General features: G+C 37.5%; 1 protein-coding gene across 1 annotated transcript; it reads right to left on the bottom strand.

The window, feature by feature from the left end:
- Nucleotides 1–4384: 4384 nt before the first annotated feature.
- On the bottom strand, nt 4385–6660 carry MAGEE2 (MAGE family member E2). Its single transcript, XM_021687317.1, has one exon. It carries the CDS (start codon nt 6480–6482, stop codon nt 4911–4913), a length of 1572 nt encoding a protein of 523 aa, XP_021542992.1. The 5' UTR covers nt 6483–6660; the 3' UTR covers nt 4385–4910.
- Nucleotides 6661–22129: the final 15469 nt, after the last annotated feature.

Genomic DNA, 22129 nt, shown 5'->3' with positions numbered 1-22129 from the left:
GCAGAATCACACCTATAAATACAGAGAACAAACTGATGGTTGCTAGAGTGGAAAGAGGGAGGGGTTGGACAAATTGGATGAAGAAGATACAAGCCTCCAGTTATGGAATGAGTAAGTCACGGGAGTAAAAGGCACAACCTAAGGAATACGGTCAATGCTATTGTAATAGGGATGTAACAAGACAGATGGTAGCTACACTTGTGGTGAACATAGTATAATGTATAAACTTGTCAAATTACTAAGTTGTATACCTGAAACTAATGTAACATTGCATATCAAACACTCAAATAAAAAATAAGAAATAAAATAAGAAATAAGGCTGCTCAGACATTAGGATTGAGCTCCCAACTCCCTTCCTAACCCTGCCTTTAAAAAAAAAAAAAAGATTTTATTTATTTGAGAGAGAGAGAGAGAGAAACAAAGAGCACAAGCAGGGGGAGCAGCAGAGGGAGAGGGAGAAGCAGGCTCCTTGCTTAGCAGGGAGCCCGATGTGGGGCTCCATTCCAGGACCCTGGGATCATGACCTGAGCTGAAGGCAGACGTTTAACCGACTGAGCCACCCAGGCACCTCTAACCCTGCCCTTTTATCTGAGAAGTAATCCTCACTGTTTGGGACTTCCTCAGTGACATGTAAAGCAGGTGATTCCTAATAGTCACTGAGACCTGTTTAAAGAGATCACACAGAAGCCCCTAGAAAAGTGTCTTGTGGATGGGTGTTTGCAAAGAATATGTTATTAATGCAGCTAAACTTTATAATTCATAACTACCTGGGGCTAATATTCATCTGAAACAATTATTTAAAAAAACCCAAATACTAGTAATTCTAAGAAATCTGTATTCATTTGAACTCACCTACCAAGGTGTTGACAAGTAGTCTTAAAAGCAGTGTGAAGAATTGAAATATCACTAGACTAAGATACAATTGACCTGGGTTAAAATTCTGACATCATCAAATAATAAGTAAGTATGTGACCCTGGGCTTTTCTATCAATTTCTTGAAAATAGCTCTAAGTAGTTTAGATAGGGATGTTGAGTAACTTGCCCAAGGTCACACACAGCCAGGAAGTGAGAGAGCCATCATTGTCCAGATCCAGGGTTCATAATCATTCTGATATACTGCCCCCTCCTTATCATATGCTTATTGTATTCATATGAGGCCTAGAACACAAATGTCTGAGAAGCTAGGGCCCACTCTGATAATTCTCTTCCAGCTTTCTTTACAACTAGCCCAAACCATGTCTGCAGAGAATTCCTTAAGACATTGCCAAGTACTCATTGAGGGGGAAAAGAAACTATGTAGAGTGAGAAATCTCACTGTCTGGAAATCCCCACTAGAAAGGTAGGAGGAGACTGTGAGGTCCTTGTCTGAACCTAAAGGGTACTTACAGGCTGGTCTAGATTGCTGGTATCAGAGGGTCTATGGGCAGCAATCCTAGGGCTGGGAGAATTGCCTTGAAGTCCACATGTGCCAGTCCAGCTCAGTTTTTCCTTGAATTGTAATGCTCATTTGTGATGGCTTAAATGTGTGTACAGAAACTGACAGAAAGAAGGCAGGAAAAGTCTTCCTTAACCACGCATCTTCTCCAGAAGAGGACACTCCTGGGCCTCAGCAACTGAAAGCGAATGTATTCTCAAAGTTTTCTTTCCAGGAAGGATCAAAGGGGAATCTGAATGGTATTGTATATATAGGATTATGAGCCCATATCTAACCAACACCAATTCTGCAAGCCCTAACTTGGCCAAAAGTTCAATACTTGTGGTATTGATGGCCCAAAGAGTCTGCAAATGAACTCAGACTGTACCATTTTCCAAATTAATTCACACAGATAAAAAGGATATTTGGTTCAGTGTTTAAAAGCTTAACAGTGATTGTACATTGAATCAATTCATGCAGCATCCTTTGTAAGTCTTATTTACCAGACACCCACTTCCATCACCATTTATCCTAGGGGGTGCTAATTCTAATTTGGTGTGTGTAAAAAGGAGAGTACCCAGACCCAGCCTTCAAAGGAATGGCTGTAGCCACAGAGAGACTACAACCTTTCCCTCACCATGGGCATGTGCTCCATACAAGTCTCAGCTTTGTCACTTATGGGAAACTACGTGAGGCATCTTTGACACGGGCTATTTCCCACTTCTGTTTTTGCATCCTGAGCTCCCCCTGGCAAAGCATGAACTCTGTCAGGTCATTGTTCTTTCAGGATTACAAAACACAGTGCCAAACATTTCTAGAGGTCCAGAAATGGTGATGTTTGAGTTTCTCTGGGTGAAAGCCAGCAGATAAGGCTGGAAGCCTGCAGGAAGAGGGCAAATTGGGGAAGACTCATAGGACAGAGTAGGGAGATTAGGCAAAAATGCACTTTATACACCTAGACAGCTCTCGTGGAGCCTGAGTGATGGAACAAGTTAAGAGCCTGGAAAATTTCAGCCTCAGTTTCATCCTCCTCCAGAGGGCTATCGTCTTGCCCCTCCTATCATATCATGCAGCCCTTCCTTATATTTCTTGAGAATCAATAAATTCGAGTGAAAACATAGCACAAGCTGGAGGGGGCCTATGATGTAGTGTACTGGAATGAGTGTGAACCATAGCCAAAGGCAGCCTTAGACTCCAATCCCAACATTCATTGACTGGCTGTGTGACCTTGGGCATATTATTTAAGCCTCGGTTTCCTACAGTGTCAAATGAGGCTATTAAAATGCTTCTTGGAGAACTGTTGGAAAGATTAGAGCTAAAGGAGGTGAAGAACCCAGCACAGTACCTAGCACAAATTTAGTACTAAAGAAGTTGGCAGGTTTACACTATTGTCGGTGTGGATGCTACACCTTCCCCTCAGTTTCTCTCTACTGACCCCCAGAAAAGCTGATGTTCTCGAGGATCCCAAAACTGCACCGTCCAAAAAATCAGAGCAAGAAAAACTTGGCATGTTAATCTGCTTGCCCCTCTCCCCCGCCCCACAAGCATGTACAGATTAAGGGTTCAAGGAGGCTAAAGAAAGAGAGGCTCTCAGCACGTCGGCAGGACCCTACTTCAAGATCCCAGATTTTGAGTTAGATACTCTCTTGCCTCACAACTCCACCCCCCATCCCATTTTCCAGAACCCCTTTAGCTCAGGCTCTCTAGCTACGCATTTTCTCATTACTGGAAATCCTGCCCTTAGTGTTCGGTTTTTCCCGGAATGCTATGATAGGGGAGATCACTGAGACAAGGTGGGGGTTGTATCTCCCGGGCAACCGCGGAGTGCGCATGCGCAATGGCTTTCTCAAGCAGGCAGCTCTAATTTGACTTCTGCAGGCAGCGGGATTTGGGACCAAAAACGGTGTATCTCCCTTCTTCTTATCCCCTCCCCCGGCAAAACGGTTGTGTCATTCTCTTCCTGAGGCTGACCAAAATGTGAGGAGAATCTTCTCTCATTTGTTAGGAGGTGGCAGTTTGGGGGTAACCCTTAGTGATTAAATGGATGAAAGGACAGAACACTTATGGGTGCCAGGGGGTGAGGAAACATAAAACCAACACCAATGGTAGGATCTCCCCCACCCCTGCGTCATAGGTGACTTTCCCTATAGCATCCACTACTGAGCCAGGGCTCCCTTATAGAAATTGTTATTTGCAGGCTTTCTAGGGAAACCTTAGGGAGAGCCGTGAGCAGGGTTAGAAGCTGCGTGAAGGATCAGGATCAAGAGAGCCAAAATACTCACTCACCTTAACAGCTTAGGTGCAGAAATAAACTGCACTGGGCAAAGGTTGCTGGGCAGAGCTCCAGGTAGATTGTTCAGTCTGACCAAAGATCCAAGACCAGCTACCTTCAGGAGAACCATTATTGATTACCAAGGCCCGCTCTCGAGCATATGAGTCTTCCTTATCTCTGCCACAGGCTTCCCTCTCCCACTTTCCCTTTGAACTGAACAGTGTCTGTGAATCCCGCCAAAGGTGTTTTACATATTGCTCCTGACTTCATAAACAATCCCTCCCTCCCCCACCCCAACCTCAGGTCTTAGAAGTCACTAAAAGACAACTTGTCCTCAGCCCTCCATACCACCTCATTATTCCCTACCACCACCTCGTCCACTCCCCCACTAATCCTTTGCTTGACACCCCCTGCCCCTCCCCTAGCCCTTCTTGTGCCCCATTACCTTCTCCACCGTCCCATCCCAGCACCAGTTTAGCTGGAAGTTACCCCTGTGGCCTCTCCTAGCACTCATAAGCTTATCCTTATTATACATCTTGCAGCAGCCATAGAACAATTTCTGGGTTACTTCCATGGCCCCTCCCCCTTAAGCCCAGGGTTCAACTGGATCTTCTTTACCTTTATATTCCCAGCACAGAGCATGGCAGGTGCTTAATAAATATTTATTGAATAAAAGAGTGCTTAAGCATGGGGTCTAATTCATTATACTTTTATTTTTCACTACATTTTGGAAGAGCAAAGCAAATACAGGTAAATGCCAGCTTTTTTTTTTTCCTTACACAAGAATAGACACAAAGAAGGCATCCACAGATAAGTGATTTTGTGTTTGTTTTTGTTGTGTGTGTTGTTGCTATTTTTACTTAACTTTTGCACCACACCATTTTACTAATTATTTCAAACAGTTAAAGAACAACTTTATATTCTCCACATCATAGAAAGATGTAAGTATTACCAATACATTTTACACAACACTCTGAGTTTTTATATTAAAATAAGACAGGGATGGCAAATGAGCAATTTCATTTATAAACATTGATCACAAACCTAATTCAAGGGTACATTATAAGGGAGGAAATACTATTAGGAATAGAACACAAATAGCAAGCACAATGTGTACTTTCCACCCCAGCCCCGACTGACTTCTGATTGGGGGCCCCAGTGCCCATTTCCCCAGGAACCCTTTAACTGATGCCATACAACTAAAGTGATACATTTCCCTAGACTTCACATGGGGCCAAAGAAGAACATGGCAGTTGCCTCAGATCTGGCTCTGGCTTCCTCATCTTCAACAGCCTCCCTATATTGCTCTGGCCAGTCCTGTGGTCGCTTTCTATAGAGCCTGGCCATATACTCCAAGGCTTTCATTTTGGTGGTTTCCAGGTGAGCTCGAGGACCCCACAGAAGCTCATACTCAACTGGGTTAGAGTAGGACAGTGGCCTGCATTCCAAGTAGCGCTGTCTCATAAGCTTGCAGGTGATGGCATGCTTTCTTCCTACATCCACACCAAATCTTCGAAGCATGTTCCAGATGTTGGCCTCTTTGACACGGTTGCCCATCAGGAAGATCAAACCCAAAATCGGCATCACATATTCTTGAGTGGGTCTCCCCAGGCTGTCTAGCATCATTTGCTCTTCTTCTGATTCCGGTTGCTGGACAAGGAGGTAGATGTGCTCACTGGTATCAACCTCAATCAGAGAGAACCCATAGAACAGATCAAGGATTAGAGTAGCTCGACTGAGGATATTTGGGAACACTTCCTCAAATTCTTTGCCAGTGTGAGCCAGTAGCTCATCCTGATGTATAGGCAGCAACTCCTCAGTGACATTAATGGCCAACTGGACCAAATCATTGGCCTTATCATTCATAGTGTCCTCTGACCAGAATTCCAAGCCAGCAGCCTGTCTTCTTTCTTTGGCTTTGTCAGCTTCCAGGGCCTTGTTATATTCTTCTGGCCAGCTCCAGGGTTCTTCATCATGGGCCTCTGCCACAAACTTCAGGGCTTCCATCTTTGTGATTTCCCTATGGGCTCTAGAGCCCCACAAGAACTCAAATTCGAGGGGATTAGTGCCATACACTGGCCAGTACTCCAAGAACCGCATGCGCACAAAGTCAGTAATGAGCAGGTTCCTTGTGTTCCCAAAAAGGTTGTTGATCCTCTGGGGATCACCCAACAAATCAACCTTTAACAGCAGGTCCCAAATGGATGCCTCTCTTGCCCGGTTACCATTCAGGAGAATGTGGCCTAGGACCAAGGCCAGGAGACCTGCCTTTGGCACATCCAGGGATTCTGCTATCCGATCAGTGGTCTGGAAACCCCGTTTGCTGATTAGGTTGTAAATGTCAGCCTGGGGATCAAGAACCCTCAGGTTCAACCCAAAGACCTGATCCAGGTGGGCTGAGGCTCGTCTGAGGATCTCAGGGAACTGATCTGAGTATTCTCTGAGAAACTCCAGCATCTCTGCCTGCTGGATAGAACCCTCGGTTTGGCTTTTCATTCGCATGAAATTCACCAAAGCAATCGACCTGTCTTCCAGAGGGTCGTGGACCCTGAGCGCCCCCAAACGTTGGGACTGCTCTTCGATTAGGACCTCGAGGTCGTTCGGGTCCTGCGCAGCCTGGGAAACGCTGGCACCCTGGGGGTTGATTGGCGCATGAGGGCCCTGGAGGGCCTGGGGAACTAGCATGGAGATCAGGGGCCCGGAGGCGTTACTAGCCTGCATCTCACCCTGGCCGTCGCTGTAATCTGCAGTGGTCTCTGTGCTTCCGCGGCGCGCATTCTGGCTTACCAGAGACATGGTTCCAGGAGTCAGGAGCAGGAACCGGGAGGTCAGCAATCTGTCAGAGAGAGGATGGTAGGAATATCGGCGCCTCGGCGCAAGTCCTAAGCCAGAGACCCGGGATCAGGAGTGAGAGCTGGTGAGAGGAGTGATCTTTCTACCCAAACACCGGTGAGCAATGACCGCTAGCCTCTCAGTGCTTAGCTTTGCCGCAGCCTACGCAGGCGCAGTCTGGTTCTGCGACATGGTGGCCACGCCCCACTTCCAGCCCCCCACTCCTGCGCACTACCTCTGCCAGCAGGGCTAGGCTGAAGTGGTTAGTGCTGAATTCAAACTTGTTAGAGCAGAGAATTCAAAAAAGGGGGCAAAAAACGGAGGTAAAGCAAAATGCACAAGGGATGGGAGATGTTCAGTGACCCTCTACTTGATAGTTTTTGTGTGATGTATAAAGCACCACGTTAATAGATAATAGAAGAGTCAAAGAGGAAGAGGAGGATGCTAACAATGAGAATTATTTTACAAATTCATTAATTTATCCACACACTCAGCAGACATTTTTTGAGTACATACTAAACGCCAGGCACAGTGCTGGGTACTAGGGGCACATCAGAGGACAAACATATGATTATCTTTTCCTGTGTGGAGTTTACATTCTGGGGTAGGTTCAAACAATGGTGATAATAATGAGAACTAACCCTTATGAAGCATTTACTATGTACCAGGCAGTTTCTGGTATTTCCACTTGCCCCATATTAAAACACTTAATGCTAGCTATGAGGTAGCTACTCTTAATGTTCTTCATTTTACAGATGAAAAAACTGGGTCAGAGAAATGAATTTACTTGTTCAAAATCAGGCAGCAACAAATGAAAGAGAACAGGACTTGAACCCAAGTCTGTCAGAGTCTCAAGCGTAAGTACTTTCTCTGACGCCATCTGCCATTCAAAGAGTTTGTTTAACCCTATTCATTTAAAATAACTCATATAAAGTAGACAGAAATAGTTTCTCTAATGTAGGGTCAATTAACATATGATATAAACACAAAGGAAGTAAGCAATTAATTACAGCTTAGTTTGAGATATCTTGGAATGGGGGCACATGCCTCAAGGAGGAATTGAGCTCTAAGTGATGGATAGGATGGAAAGGATCTATAAGGGAATTCTAGGCTGAAGGATCAGCATCAGAAAAGACCCAGAGATGTGAAAGTACAAAATAAGTTTGCATTACAGCTGGTTACCCAAAGTGGCTAGAGCCAAAGTGTACTAGGATGGGTGGGAAATGAGGATGCAGATGGTGAGCCAGGAATAATTGGATTTCCTGTTTTCTAATTTAGCAGTATAACAGAATTGGTTGGGGCCCCACAAGGTGGGAATGGCAACACCAGAATAGGGCCTGGTTATTTAGAGGTTGGTCATGTGTTTGAGGAAGCATCATCAAAGCACTTTGACCAGGAAGAGGGGTCAGCTGCTTTATTTTCAGGGAGTGCTACCAAAATAATTGGGCTAAATCCTAGCTCTCAGCCATCAAGTTATGTGGTTAAATATTGGGAAAGGAGAAAAAAATTACATAAAGTTGCCATCTGCAGTCACAATTGAAATCCTTCCTTAAGTTCTTGATGGTAATAAATACCGTTACATTTAGTTAGCCTGTGCCCAGGAATTTCTTCAGAGAGCACTACCTTCACATGTGGAGGCCACTTACCTCTGACATTTTCTACATTTCAGATGCTCTCTTACAGTAGCAAACCAGGCAGTTCAGGACCATGGATTTTGCCAAACTGGGCTACAGAGAACAATGTTTATACAAATGAATATGCATGTTTTACAAGATAAATGTGTGTGGTTTGTGTGCTGATTGTATCTTAGGAGAATCTTGTGGAAAGCAGCACCAACTTTGAGCTGCAAAAAAAGGTGTAACTGAGACCAGATCTGATAGGATCCCCCAGTCTGGTCTTTCCATTCCCCCAGGAGAGCACCATGTTCTTTGTCCAGGCAGGTGCTGCCAAGGTGTAGATTCAGAGAGGATTTTTATTCTCCAGTCACAAAAGAAAACAGATATATACTTTCCTGAAACCCAACTCACATTTTGTCATGATGTGAAACTTCTACTAACCCTCCATCTAGTAACAAAAAACCAACATTGAATGGTAGCATTTTACCTCTGAAATAACATCCTAATCTAATTCCACAGATTTCAAGTCCTTCACAAATTGGTCCCTACCTGGATTTCCATCTTCATTTTTATCTCCCAGCACTTCCATTCATGAAATCTACTCCCAAGTCACATTGAGCTACACTCTTGGTCTCAGCCATTTATATTCTACTGGTCTCTGAAGTAGTTCTAGTTTTTGCTAAATGAAAAATAAAGGAGTTGTGACTGTGAATGTGACATATGGTATATTTTACACTCTAAGTGTGAATGAAAAAGATGGGACCATACTCACTATTCTGGACTTCTAGCAATATATTCTGACAACCTTTTGCAATTTAAAAACGTGAATATCTCAAATTCCACATGTGAGTGAAATCACAGGGTATTTGTTTTTTTTCTGACTTATTTTGTTTAGCATCATACTTTCTAGCTTCATCCATATAGTTGCAAATGGCAAGATTTCATTCTTTTTATGGCCAAATAATAATCCAGTGTGTGTGTGTGCACGTGTGTATATATATATATATATATATATATATATATATACACACACACAATCTCACATCTTCTTTATCCATTTGCTGGAATGCTTCAATAATTTGGCTATTGTAATTAATGCTGCAATAAACACAGAAGCGCATATATTCTTTTATGTTTTGTGTTTTGTGTTTTGTATTCATGGGTTAAATACCCAGTAGTGCAATTACTGGATCATAGGGTAGTTCTATTTTTAATTTTTTGAGGAAACTCCATACTGTTTTCTACAGCAGATGCACCAGTTTGTACTCCCACCAACAGTGCACAAGTTCTTTTTTCTTCACATCCTCGCCAACATTTGTTGTTTCTTGTGTTTATTTTTATTTTAATTCCAGTTAGTTAACCATACAGTGTTATATTATTATCAGGTATACAATATAGTGGTTCCACAATTCCATACATCACCTGGTGCTCATTACAAGTGCACTCCTTAAACCCCATTACCTATTTAATCCATTCCCCCACCCCCCACCCTCTGGTAAGCATCAGTTTGTTCTCTATAATTAAGAGTCTGTTTCTTCATTTGTCTGTCTCTTGTTTTTTCCCTTTCATCATTTGTTTTGTTTCTCAAGTTCTACATATGAGTGAAATCATATGGTATTTGTCCTTCTCTGACTGACTTATTTTGCTTAGCATAATACTCTCTAGCTCCATCCACATCCTTGCAAATGACAATATTTCATTCTTTTTTATAGCTGAATAATATTCAGCTATTGTAATTTGGCTATTGTAAATAGCAATTTGGTAACTGTAAATAATGCTGCTATAAACATAGGGGTGCATGTATCCCTTTGAATTAGTGTTCTTGTATTCTTCAGATAAATAACCCAGTAGTGCTATTGCTACATCATGAGGTAGTTCTACTTTTAACTCTTTGGGGAACCTCCATACAGTTTTCCACAATGGCTGCACCAGTTTGCATTCCCACCAACAGTTCACGAGTGTTCCTTTTTCTCCACATCTTCACCAACACCTGTTGTTTCTTGAGTTTTTTATTTTAGCCATTCTGACAGGTGTGATATGATATCTCACTGTAGTTTTGATTTGCATTTCCTTGATGGTAAATGATGATGAACATCTTTTCACGTGTCTTTTGGCCATCTGGATGTCTGCAGAAACGTATGTTCATGTCTTCTGCCCATTTTTAATTGGATTATTTGTTTTTTGGGTGTTCAGTTATATAAGTTCTTTATAGATTTTGGATACTAACCCTTTATCAGATATGTCATTTGCAAATATCTTCTTCCCATTCAGTAGGTTGTCTTTTAGTTTTGTTGATTGTTTCCTTTGCTGTGCAGAAGCTTTTTATTTTGCTGCAGTCCCAATAGTTTATTTTTGCTTTTATTTCCGCTGCCTCAGGAGACATATCGAGAAAAATGTTGCTATGCCCAATGTCAGAGAAATTACTGCCCGTGCTCTCTTCTAGGATTTTTATGGTTTCAGGTGGGTTTGTTTCAGGGTTTTCTATTCTGTTCTACTGTTCTATGTGTCTATTTTGTGCAAGTACCATACTGTCTGTATTACTACAGCTTAGTAGGATAACTTGAAGTCTGGAATTGTGATACCTCCAGAGTTGTTTTTCTTTTTCAAGTTTGTTTTGGCTGTTCTTGATCTTCTGTGGTTCGATACAAATTTTAGGATACTTTATTTTAGCTTTGTGAAAAATGATGTATATACGCAAACAATGAATCACGGAACACTACATCAAAAACGAATGATGTAATGTATGGTGATTAACATAACATAATAATTTAAAAAATGATGTTGGTATTTTTTGGTAGGGATTGAATTAAATCTATAGATTGATTTGGGTAGTATGGATATTTTAACAATATTTTCCTTCCAATCCATGAACATGGAATATCTTTCTTTTGGGGGGGGCATGAAATATCTTTCCATTTGTTTGTGTCACCTCAATTCCTTTCATCAATGTTTTATAGTTTTCAGAGTACAAGTATTTCAGCACCTTGATTAAGTTTATTCCTAGGTATTTTATTATTTTTGCCATAATTGTAAATGGAATTGCTTTCTTAATTTCTCTTTCTGTTGCTTCATTATTAGTGTATAGAAATGGGTGGATTGAGTGGATTTCTGTGCATTGATTTTATATCCTGTGACCTTACTGAATTCATTTATTACTTTTACAGTTTTTGGTGGGGCCTACAGGGTTTTTCTATATAGAGAATCATGTCATGTGCCAATAGTAAAAGTTTCAGTTCTTCCTTACCAATGTAGATGCCTTTTATTCTTTCTACTAGTCTGATTGCTGTGGCTACGACTTCCAGTACTATGTTGAATAAAAATAGTGAAGAGTGGACATCCTTGTCTTGTTCCTTACCTTAGAAGAAAAGCTCTGTTTTTCCCTATTGAGTATGATGTTTGCTGTGCATCTGTCATATATGGCCTTTATTATGTTGATGTATAGTCCCTGTAAACCTACTTTGCTGAGGATTTTTTTATCATGAATGAATGCTGTATTTTGTCAAATGCTTTTTCTGCACCTATTGAGAAGATCATATGATTTTTATCCTTTGTTTTGTTAATGTAGTGTATCACGTTGATTGATTTGCAAATATTGAATCATCCTTACATCCTGGAAATAAACTCCACCTGATCATGGTGAATGATCTTTTAATGTATTGGTGTATATGGTTTGATAATATTTTGTTGATGATTATTGCATCTGTGTTCATCAGGGTTACTGATCTGTAATTTTCTTTTTATGTGATGTCTTTGTCTGGTTTTCATAGGAGGGTAATGCTGAACTAGCAGAATGTATTTGGAAACATTTCTTCTTCTTCTAATTTTTGGAATAGTTTAATGATAATAGGTAATATCTCTTCTTTCAATGTCCAGTAAAATTCACTTGTGAATCCATCTGGTCCTAGACTTCCATTTTTTGGTAGTTTTTTCATTACCAATTCAATTTCATTTCTTGTGATATGTCTGCTCATATTTTCTATTTCTTCCTAGTGCAGTTTTGGAAGATTGTATGTTTCTAGGAATTTATCCACTTCTTATAAGTTATCCAGTTTATTGGCATATAATTACTCATAGTAGTCTCTTATATTCCTTTGTATTTCTGTGGTGTCACTTGTTACTTCTCCTCCTTCATTTTTTATTTTATTTATTTGGGTCCTTTCTCTTTTTTTCTTGATGTATTTGGATAAGAGTTTGTCTATTTTTTTTCTTTTCAAAGAACCAGCTCATGGTTGATTTTTTTTTGTCTTAATATCATTTATTTCTGCTCTGATCTTTATTATTTCCTTCTTCTACTCACCTCCAGCTTTGTTTGTTCTTCTTTTTCTAGTCAAGTTAGATTGTTTGTTTGAGGTTTTTCTTGTTTTATTATGGTAGGCCTGTATCACTATATAATTCCCTCTTACAACTGCTTTTGCTGTGTCCCAGAGATTTTGGACAAACGTATTTTATTTTTAATTTGTCTCCATGTATTTTTTAAATTCCTTCTTTAATTGATGCATTGACCCATTTGTTGTTTAGTATCACCATGTTTAGTCTCCATGTGTTTGTGGGGATTTTTTTCCTTGTGATTTTTTTCTACTTTTATACCATTGTGGTTGGCAAAGATCCATGGTATTATTTCAGTCTTCTTAAATTTATTGAGGCTTATTTATGGCCTATTATGTGATCTGTTCTGGAGAATGGGTGTGCCTGGGTGACTCAGTTGGTTGGGCGTCTGACTCTTCGTTTCGGCTCAGGTCCTAATCTCAGGGTCATGAGATCGATCCCCACATCAGGCTCTGCACCCAGTGTAGTCTGCTCAAAATTCATTCCCCTCCATATCCCTCCACCTCTACTCCTCCCCCTGCTCATGCTCGCTCTCTCTCAAATAAATAAATAAATAAACAAACAAATAAATAAATAAAAATTTTAAAATGTATTCTGGAGAATGTTCTATGTGCACTTGTAAAGAATGTGTATTCTGTAATTTTGGATGGAGTATTCTGTATATATCCATTATGTCCATCTAGTCCAATATGTCATTCAGACATAGTTTCCTTATTGATTTTGTCTGGATGGTATATCCATTGATGTAAGTGTAGTTAAAATCCCATACTATTATTGTATTACCATTAATTTCTCTCTTTCTGTACATTAACATTTGTTTTATGTATGTAGGTGCTCCAGTGTTGGGTGCCTAGATATTTACAAATGTTATATCCTCTTATTGTATTGATACTTTTATCACTATGTAATGCCCTTCTTTGTCTCTTGTTAGTCTTTGTTTTAAAGTTGAATTTTCTGATATAAGTATTGCTATCCTGACTTTTTTAAATCCAATTCTACTGCATGATTAATCCATCCCATCACTTTCAGTCTGTATATAGGTCTTAGGTGAGTCTCTTGTAGTCAATGTATAGATGGGTCTTGTTCTTTTATCCATTCCACCACTCTATGTCTTTTGATTGAAACATTGAGGACATTTACATTTAAAGAAATTATTGATAGGTATGTACTTATTGCCATTTAAAAAATTTGTTTTCTGGTTGTTTTTCTAGTCTTCTTAGTTCCTTTATTCTTCTCTTGTTTTTCTATGTTTGATGGGTATCTGTAGTGTTTTGTTTGCCTTTCTTTCTCTTTTTTATGTGTATCTATTGTAGATTTTAGGTTTGTGGTTATCATGATGTTCTTATATAACATCCTAAATAAATAGCAGTCTCTATTAATTTGATGGCCATTTAAGTTCAAACACAAAAATCTTCCTTTTTCTTTTCCCTTTCTATCCCTTTTTTACTCCCTTCTCCATGTTTTAAGAATACGTTGTCATATTTTACATCTTTTCATTCATATTTTTCTTATGGTTAATTATGGCATTTCTTTTCCACTTAAAGAAGTCACATTAACATTTCTTGTAAAGATGGTTCAGTGGTGATAAACTTCTTTATCTTTTGTTTGTCTTGAAAACTTGTTATCTCTCCTTCAGACTGGATTATAACCTTGCTGGGTGGAGTATTCTTGGTTTTAGCTTTTTTCCTTTCAGCACTTTGAATATATCATGCCAGTCCATGTGGTTTGCAAAGTTTCTGCTGAAAAATCAGCTGACAGGCCTTATAGGGTTTTCCTTTTAGGTATCTTTTTGTATCTTTCTTGCTTCTTTTAAGATTCTTTATCTTTTATTCTATGTAGAAAACCCAAAGGACTCCACCAAAAAATTGCTAGAACTAATATATGAATTTAGCAAAGTTGCAGGATATAAAATCAATATGCAGAAATCTGTTGTATTTCTATACACCAATAATGAAGCAACAGAAAAACAAATCAAGGCATTGATCCCATTTGCAATTGTACCAAAAACAATAAGATACCTAGTAATAAACCTAACTGAAGAGGTAAAAGATCTGTATCCTGAAAACTATAGAACATTTATGAAAGAAAATGAAGAGGACACAAAGAAATGGAAAAGCATTCCATGCTCATGGATTGGAGTGACAAACATTGTTAAAATGTCTATACCACCCAAAGCAATCTACACTTTTAATGAAATCCCTGTAGAAATACCACCAGCACTTTCCACAGAGGTAGAACAAACACTCCTAAAATTTGTATGGAATCCGAAAAGACCCCAAATAGCCAAAGGAATGTTGAAAAAGAAAATCAAAGCTGGAGGCATCACAATTCTGGACTGCAAGCTGTAATACAAAGCTGTAAAAATCAAGACAGTATGGTACTGATGCAAAAAAAAAAAAAAAAGACACGTAGATCAATGGAACAGAATAGAGAACCCAGAAATGGACCTTCATCTCTATGGTCAAGTAATCTTTGACAAAGCAGGAAAGAATATCCAATGGGAAAAAGACAGTCTCTTCAACAAATGGTGTTGGGAAAATTGGACAGCCACATGCAGAAGAATGAACTGGACCACTTTCTTACATCATACACAAAAATAAATTCAAAATGGATGAAAAACCTAGATATGAGACAGGAAACCATCAAAATCCTAGAGGAGAACACAGGCAGCAAACTCTTTCACCTCAAAAAAAAAAAACAAAAAACAAAAACAAAAACCTCTTTCACCTCACCCATAGCAACTTCTAGCTAGACAAGTCTTCAAAGGCAAAGGAAACAAAAGCAAAAATGAACTACTGGGACTTCATCAAGATAAAAAGCCTTTGCATAGCAAAGGAAACAGTCAACAAAACCAAAAGACAACCGACAGAATGGAAGAAGATATTTGCAAATGATGTAACAGATAAAGGGCTAGTATCCAAATCTATAAAGAACTTAATCAAACTCAACATTCAAAAAACAAACAACGCAGTCAAAAAATGGACAGAAGACATGAACAGACATTTCCCCAAAGAAGACGTACAAATGGCCAACAGACACATGAAAAAATTCTCAATATCACTCGGCATCAGAGAAATCCAAATCAGAACTACAATGAAATACCAACTCACATCAGTCAGAATGGCTACAATTAACAACTCAGGGAGCAACAGATGTTGCTGAGGATACGGAAAAAGAGGAACACTCTTACACTGTTGGTGGGAATGCAAACTAGTGCAGCCACTCATGAAAACAGTATGGAGGTTCCTCAAAAAGTTGAAAATAGAGCTGCCCTACAAGCCAGCAATTGCACTACTAGGTATTTATCTAAAGGATACAAACATAGTGATTGGAAGGGGCACATGCACCCCAATGTTTATAGCAGTAATGTCTACCTAGCCAAAATATGGAAAGGGCCCAGATGTCCATTGATAGATCAATGGATAAAGAAGAGGTGCTATAATGGAATATTACTCACCCATCAAAAAGAATGAAATCTTGCCAATTACGACAACATGAATGAGACTAGAGGGTATTATGCTAAGTGAAATAAGTGAGTCAGAGAAAGACAAATATATGATTTCACACATATGTGGAATTTAAGAAGCAAAACTGATGAACATAGGGGAAGGGAAGGAAAAATTTAAAAAGATAAAATAGGGAGGCAAACCGTAAGAGACTCTTAACTAGGAAACAAACTGAGGGTTGCTGGAGGGGACATGGGTGGGGGGAAGTGGTAATTGGGTGATGGACATTAAGGAGGGCACTTGATGAAATGAGCACTGGGTGTTATATGCTACTGATGAATCACTAAATTCTACCCCTGAAAGTAATAATACACTGTATGTAATAAAATTGAATTTAAATTAAAAAATTTTTTTAAAGATGTTAGTTGAAAAAAATAATATTATGTATTTGTGTTTTTCCCAGTCTTTTTTCTTATAATTGATTTTTAATTTCATAGCATTATGGTTAGAAAAGATACTTGATATGATTTCAGTTTTCTTTTTAATTGAAGTATAATTGACATATTATATTATATTAGTTTCAGGTGTACAACATAATGATTTAACAATTATATCCATTATGAAATGCACACCATACATTATTTTATAAATATTATTGACTATATTCCCTATACTTACTCTTCATCCTTACAACTTATTATTTTTTAAGATTTATTTATTTATTTGAGAGAGAGAGAGAAACAAACTCCCTGCTGAGCACAGAGCCCCACACAGGGCTCAATCTCATGACTCTGAGATCATGACCTGAGCCAAAATCAAAAGTCAGATGCTTAACCAACTGAGCTACCCAGGTGTCCCTTGACTTACTTAATTTAAAACTGGTAGTTTATACCTCTTAATTACTTTTACCTATTTTGCATTTACCCCACACCCATCCCCTCTGGCAACCAATAGTTCCTTTTCTATATTTATGAGTATGTTCTTCTTCATTGTTGTTTTTATTTGTTTGCTTGTTTAGTTTTTTAGATTCCACATATCAGTGATGTCACATGGTATTTTTCTTTCTCTGTCTGGCTTACTGTACTTAGCAAAATACCTTCTAGGTCCATCCATGTTGTCATAAAAAATGACATTTTATTCTTTTTTTATGGCTGAGTAATATACCACATCTTGTTTAACCGTTCATCTATCAATGAACACTTAAGTTGCTTCTATATCTTGGCTATTGTAAATAAATCTGCAATATACATAGGGGTGCATACATCATTTTTATTGAAGTATAAATAACATACAATGTTATATTAGTTTCAAGTGTACAACAAATTGATTCTGTACATTACTCATTGCTCACTATGATAAGTGTAGTCTCTGTCTCTCACTGCACAATGTTATTACAGTATTATTGACTATATTTCCTATGCTGTACTTTTCAACTCTGTGACTTATTTATTCTGTAACTGTAAGCTGTACCTCTTAATTCCCTTTATCTATTTCACCCATCTCCCCACTCACCTGCCTTCTGGCAACCACTGGTTTGTTCTCTGTATTTAAGAGTTTTGTTTCCTTGTTTTTTAGATTATACATATAAGTGAAATCATATGTTATTTGTTTTTCTCAGTCTCACTTATTTCACTTAGTATAATACCCTCTATGTCCACTCATATTGTCATAAATGGCAAGAACTCCTTTTTATGGCTAATTAATATTCCTTCATATATCTATATCTATATCATCTATATCTATATCTATATCCACATCTTTGTCCATTATCCATCAATGGGCACTTGGGTTATTTCCATATCTTGGGTATTGTACATAATGCTGCAATAAACATAGGGATGCATATATTTTCCTGAATTGGTGTTTTCATTTCTTTGGGTAAATACCCAGGAGTGGAATTACTGGATCATATGGTGTTTTTATTTTTAATTTTTAAGGAACCTGCATGATGTTTTCCACCGTGGCTAAAGCAGTTTACATTCTCACCAAGTGCATAAGGGTTCCTTTTTCTCTACATCCTCACTAACACTTGTTGCTTCTTGTCTTTTTGATTCTAGCCATTTTGACAGGTGTAAGGCGATATCTTATTGTAGTTTTGATTGCATTTCCCTGACAATTAGTGATGTTGAGCATATTTTCATGTGTCTGTTGGCTACCTGTATGTCTTCAGCAAAATGTCTATTCATGTCCTCTGTCCATTTTTAATCAGATTATTGTTTTGGTGTTGAGTTGTATAAGTACTTTACCTATTTTAGAAATTAACCCTTTACTGGCTATGTCGTTTGGAAACATCTTCTCCCATTCAGTAGGTTGCCTTTCCATTTTGTCAATGGTTTCTTTTGCTGTACTTTTTATTTTGATGTAGTCCCAATAGGTTACTTTTGCTTTTGTTTCTTTTGCCTTCGAAGACATATCTAGAAAAATGTTGCTAAGGTTGATATCAAAAAGATTACTGCCCATGTTTCCTTCTGGGAGTTTTATGGTTTCAGGTCTTATATTTAGGTCTTTAATCCATTTTAAGTTTGTTTTTGTGTATGGTGTCAGAATGTTACTCTTTTGCACATAGCTATCCAGTTTTCCCAGCACCATTTGTTGAAGAGACTTTTTCCCATTGTATATTCTTGCCTCTTTTGTCATAGATTAATTGTTCATATAAGTGTGGGTTTATTTCTGGGCTTTCAATTTTGTTCCATTGATCTATATGTCTCTTTTTTTTTTGCCAGTACCATACTGTTGTGATTATTACAGCTTTGTGATTCCTCCATCTTTCTTCTTCTTTCTCAAAATTGCCTTGGCTATTCAAGGTCTTTTGTGGTTCCATGCAAGTTTTAGGATTTTTTGTGCTGGTTCTATGAAAACTTCTATTAGAGTTTTGATAGGGATTGAATTTAATCTGTAGATTACTTGGATGGTATGGGCATTTTAACAATATAATTATTCCAATCCATGAGAATGGTATATCTTTCCAATATTTGTGTTATCTCTAATTTCTTTCATCAGTATTCCATAGTTTTTCAAGTGTAAGTCTTTTACATCTTTAGTTAAATATATTCCTAAATATTTTATTCTTTCTGATACACTTATAGATGGGATTCTTTTTTTATTAATTTCCCTTTCTGCTATTTCATTGGTAGCGTGTAGAAATGAAACAGATTTCTGTACATTGATTTTGTACCTTACAATTTTACTGACTTCATTTATTAGTTCTAATACATTTTTTTGGTAGAGTCTTTGGAGTTTTCTATATATAGTATCATGTCATCTTCAAATAGTAAAAGTTTTACTTCTGCTTTGCTAATTTGGATGTCTCTCACTTCTTTTTCTTGTCTGATTGCTATGACTAGGAATTTCAGTACTATGTTGAATAAAAGTGCTGAGAATGGACATCTTTGTCCTGTTCTTGATCTTAAAGAAAAAATTTAGCTTTTAACTATTATGATGTTAGTTGTGGGTTTGTCATATGTGGCTTTATTATGTTGAAGTATGTTTCTTCTATATGTGTTTTGTTGAGAGACTTTATTACAAATAGATGTTTAATTTTGTCAAATTCTTTTTCTACATCTTTTGAAATGATCATATGTATTTTTATTCTCTATTTTGTTAATATGGTTTATCACAATGATTAATTTGTATATATATTCACCTTGCATTACTGGAATAAATCCCACTTGATTGTGGTGAATTATTCTTCTAATGTATGTTTGAATTCAGTTTGCTAGTATTTGTTGAAGTTTTTGCCTCTATGTTCATCAGGAATATTGGTCTGCAATTTCCTTTTCTTTGTAGTGTCTGCCTGGCTTTGGTGTTAGGGTAATGCTGGCCTCATAGAACAGATTTTGAAAGCATTCCTTCCTGCCTTCTTCTTCTTCTCCTCCTCCTCCTCCTTCTCCTTCATCTTCGTCTTCTTCTTCTTTTTTGGAATAATTTGAGAAGAGTAGATATTAACTCTACTTTGAGCATTTGGTAGAATTTACTTGTGAAGCCATTTGATCCTGGACATTTGTTTTTTGGGAGTTTTTTGATTACCAATTCAGTTCAATTACTAGTAATCAGTCTGTTCAGATTTTCTATTTCTTCCTGATTCAATTTGGAAGATTGTATGTTTCTTGAAATTTATCCATTTCTTCTAGGTTGTCAAATTTGTTGGCATATAATTTTTGTAGTATGTTCTTATAATCCTTTATACATCTGTGGTATCAGTTGTAACTTTTCTTTCATTCCTGATTTTATCTTCATGAGTCCTTTCTCTTTTTTTCTTTATGACTGTGGCTAAAGTTTTATCAATTTTACACTTTTTTTCCAAAGAGCCAGCTCTTAGTTTTGTTGATCTTTTCCATTTTTAAAGTCTCCATTAAGTCCATCATCCTCATTCAAAGCCACTGTTTCTTTATTGATATCCTATCTGGATGATCTATACATTGATATCAAGTTTCCTAATATTATTGTATTACTTTTAATTTCCCCCTTTATGTTTATTAATATTTGCTTTATATATCTTGGTGCTTCTATGTTGGGTGCATAGATATTTACAATTGTTATATTCTTTTATTGGATTGATCCTTTTATCATCATGCAATGTCCTTCTTTGTCTCTTGTTATAGTCTTCATTTTAAAGTCTGTTTTATCTAAGTATAGCTACCTCACCTTTTTTTTGCTTCTATTTACATGGTATATATATTTTCATCCCTTTACTTTCAGTTTCTTTATGTCCTTAAGTCTCAAGTAAGCCTCTTGTGAGCAGCATATAGATGGGTCTTTTGTTTTTATTCATTCAGTCAGTCTATGTCTTTTGATTGGTGTTTTTAGAACATTTGTATTTAAAGTAATTATTGATATGCATGTACTTATTACCATTTTGCTAATTGTTTTCTGGTTGTTCTGTAGTTCTTTTCTGTTTCTTTCTTCTTCCCTTGCTCCTTTCCCTTGTAATTAATGATTTTTTTAGTGTTATGCTTGGATTCTTTTTCTCTTTACTTTTTTGTGTATGTATTATAGGTTTTAGTTTGTAGTTACCTTCAGGTTTATATATAACATTCTAAGTATATAACAGTCTATATTAATTTGATGGTCATTTAAATTTGAATGCATTTTAAAAGCACTGAATTTTTGCTCCTCCATCTATGTCTTATCTATATGATGTCATAATTTTTCATCTTTTTATTTTTTGTACCCTTTGATTAATTTTTGTAGATCTAACTGAATTTACTACTTTCATGGTTTAACCTCCATGCTGATTTTATAAATGTTTAATCTACTGCCTTTCATATATGTTTTCTTTTTTCCATAAAACTTTTTCCTTTCATAATTTTCTTATTTGTATTTATGGCCTTTTCTTTTTGGCTTAAAAACTCCCTGTAACATTTCTTGTAAGGTTCGGTTAGTGGTGATAAACTAATAACTTTTGTTGATCTGGGAAATTCTTTATGTCCTTCAACTCTGAACAATAACTTTGTCAGGTAGAGTATTCTTTGCTGTAGGTTTTGTTCCTTTCAGCACTTTGAATATATCATGCCACTTCCTTCTGAAGTGCAGTTTGTGCTGAAAAATCAGTGATAGCCTTTATGGGGTTCTCTTATATGGAAATATTTACTTTTCTTTTGTTGCTTTTAAGATTCTCACTTTGTCTATAATCTCTGTCTTTTTATTTATTATGTTTCGTGATGTAGGTTCATCTTGTTTGGGGCTCTTCTGTAATTTCTGAACCTGGATATCTGTTTCTTTCCCCAGCTTAGGGAACTTTTCAGCTATTAATTCTTCAAATAAAGTTTTTACCCCTTTCCCTCTCTTATTCTTCTTCTGGGACCCCTATAATGCGAATGTTAATACACTTGATGTTGTCCGAAAAGTTGCTTAACCTATCCATATTTTTAATTGTTTTTTTCTTTTTGCTGTTCACCTTAGGTGCTTCTTACTCCTCTGTCTTCCAAATCGCTGATTCATTCTGCATCCTCTAATCTGCTGTTGTTTCCCTAATATTGTTTCTAATCTGTTGGGTTTTTTTCATTTCTATTATTGTGTTCTTCAACTCTGATTTATTCCTTTTTATATTTTCTATCTCTTTGTTGAAGTTCTCAATGATTTATCCCCTCTTCTCTTAAGTGTGCATTTTATGACCATTACTTTGAACTTTTTATCAGTTTGATTGCTTATCTTTGTTTCTTTTAGTTTTTTTCCTAAAGTTTTGTCTTGGACTTCATTTGGAGCATATTACTCTGTCTCATTT

The sequence above is a fragment of the Neomonachus schauinslandi genome, chromosome X, assembly GCF_002201575.2.
Source record: "Neomonachus schauinslandi chromosome X, ASM220157v2, whole genome shotgun sequence".
NCBI lineage: Eukaryota > Metazoa > Chordata > Mammalia > Carnivora > Phocidae > Neomonachus > Neomonachus schauinslandi.
The sequence above is the reverse complement of the archived record's forward strand: the minus strand, read 5'-3'. Positions and strand labels throughout refer to the sequence as shown.

Coding starts and splice junctions, on each gene's coding strand:
- MAGEE2 (XM_021687317.1), bottom strand. CDS start 6,482: ATGTCTCTGGTAAGCCAGAATGCGCGCCGCGGAAGCACAGAGACCACT.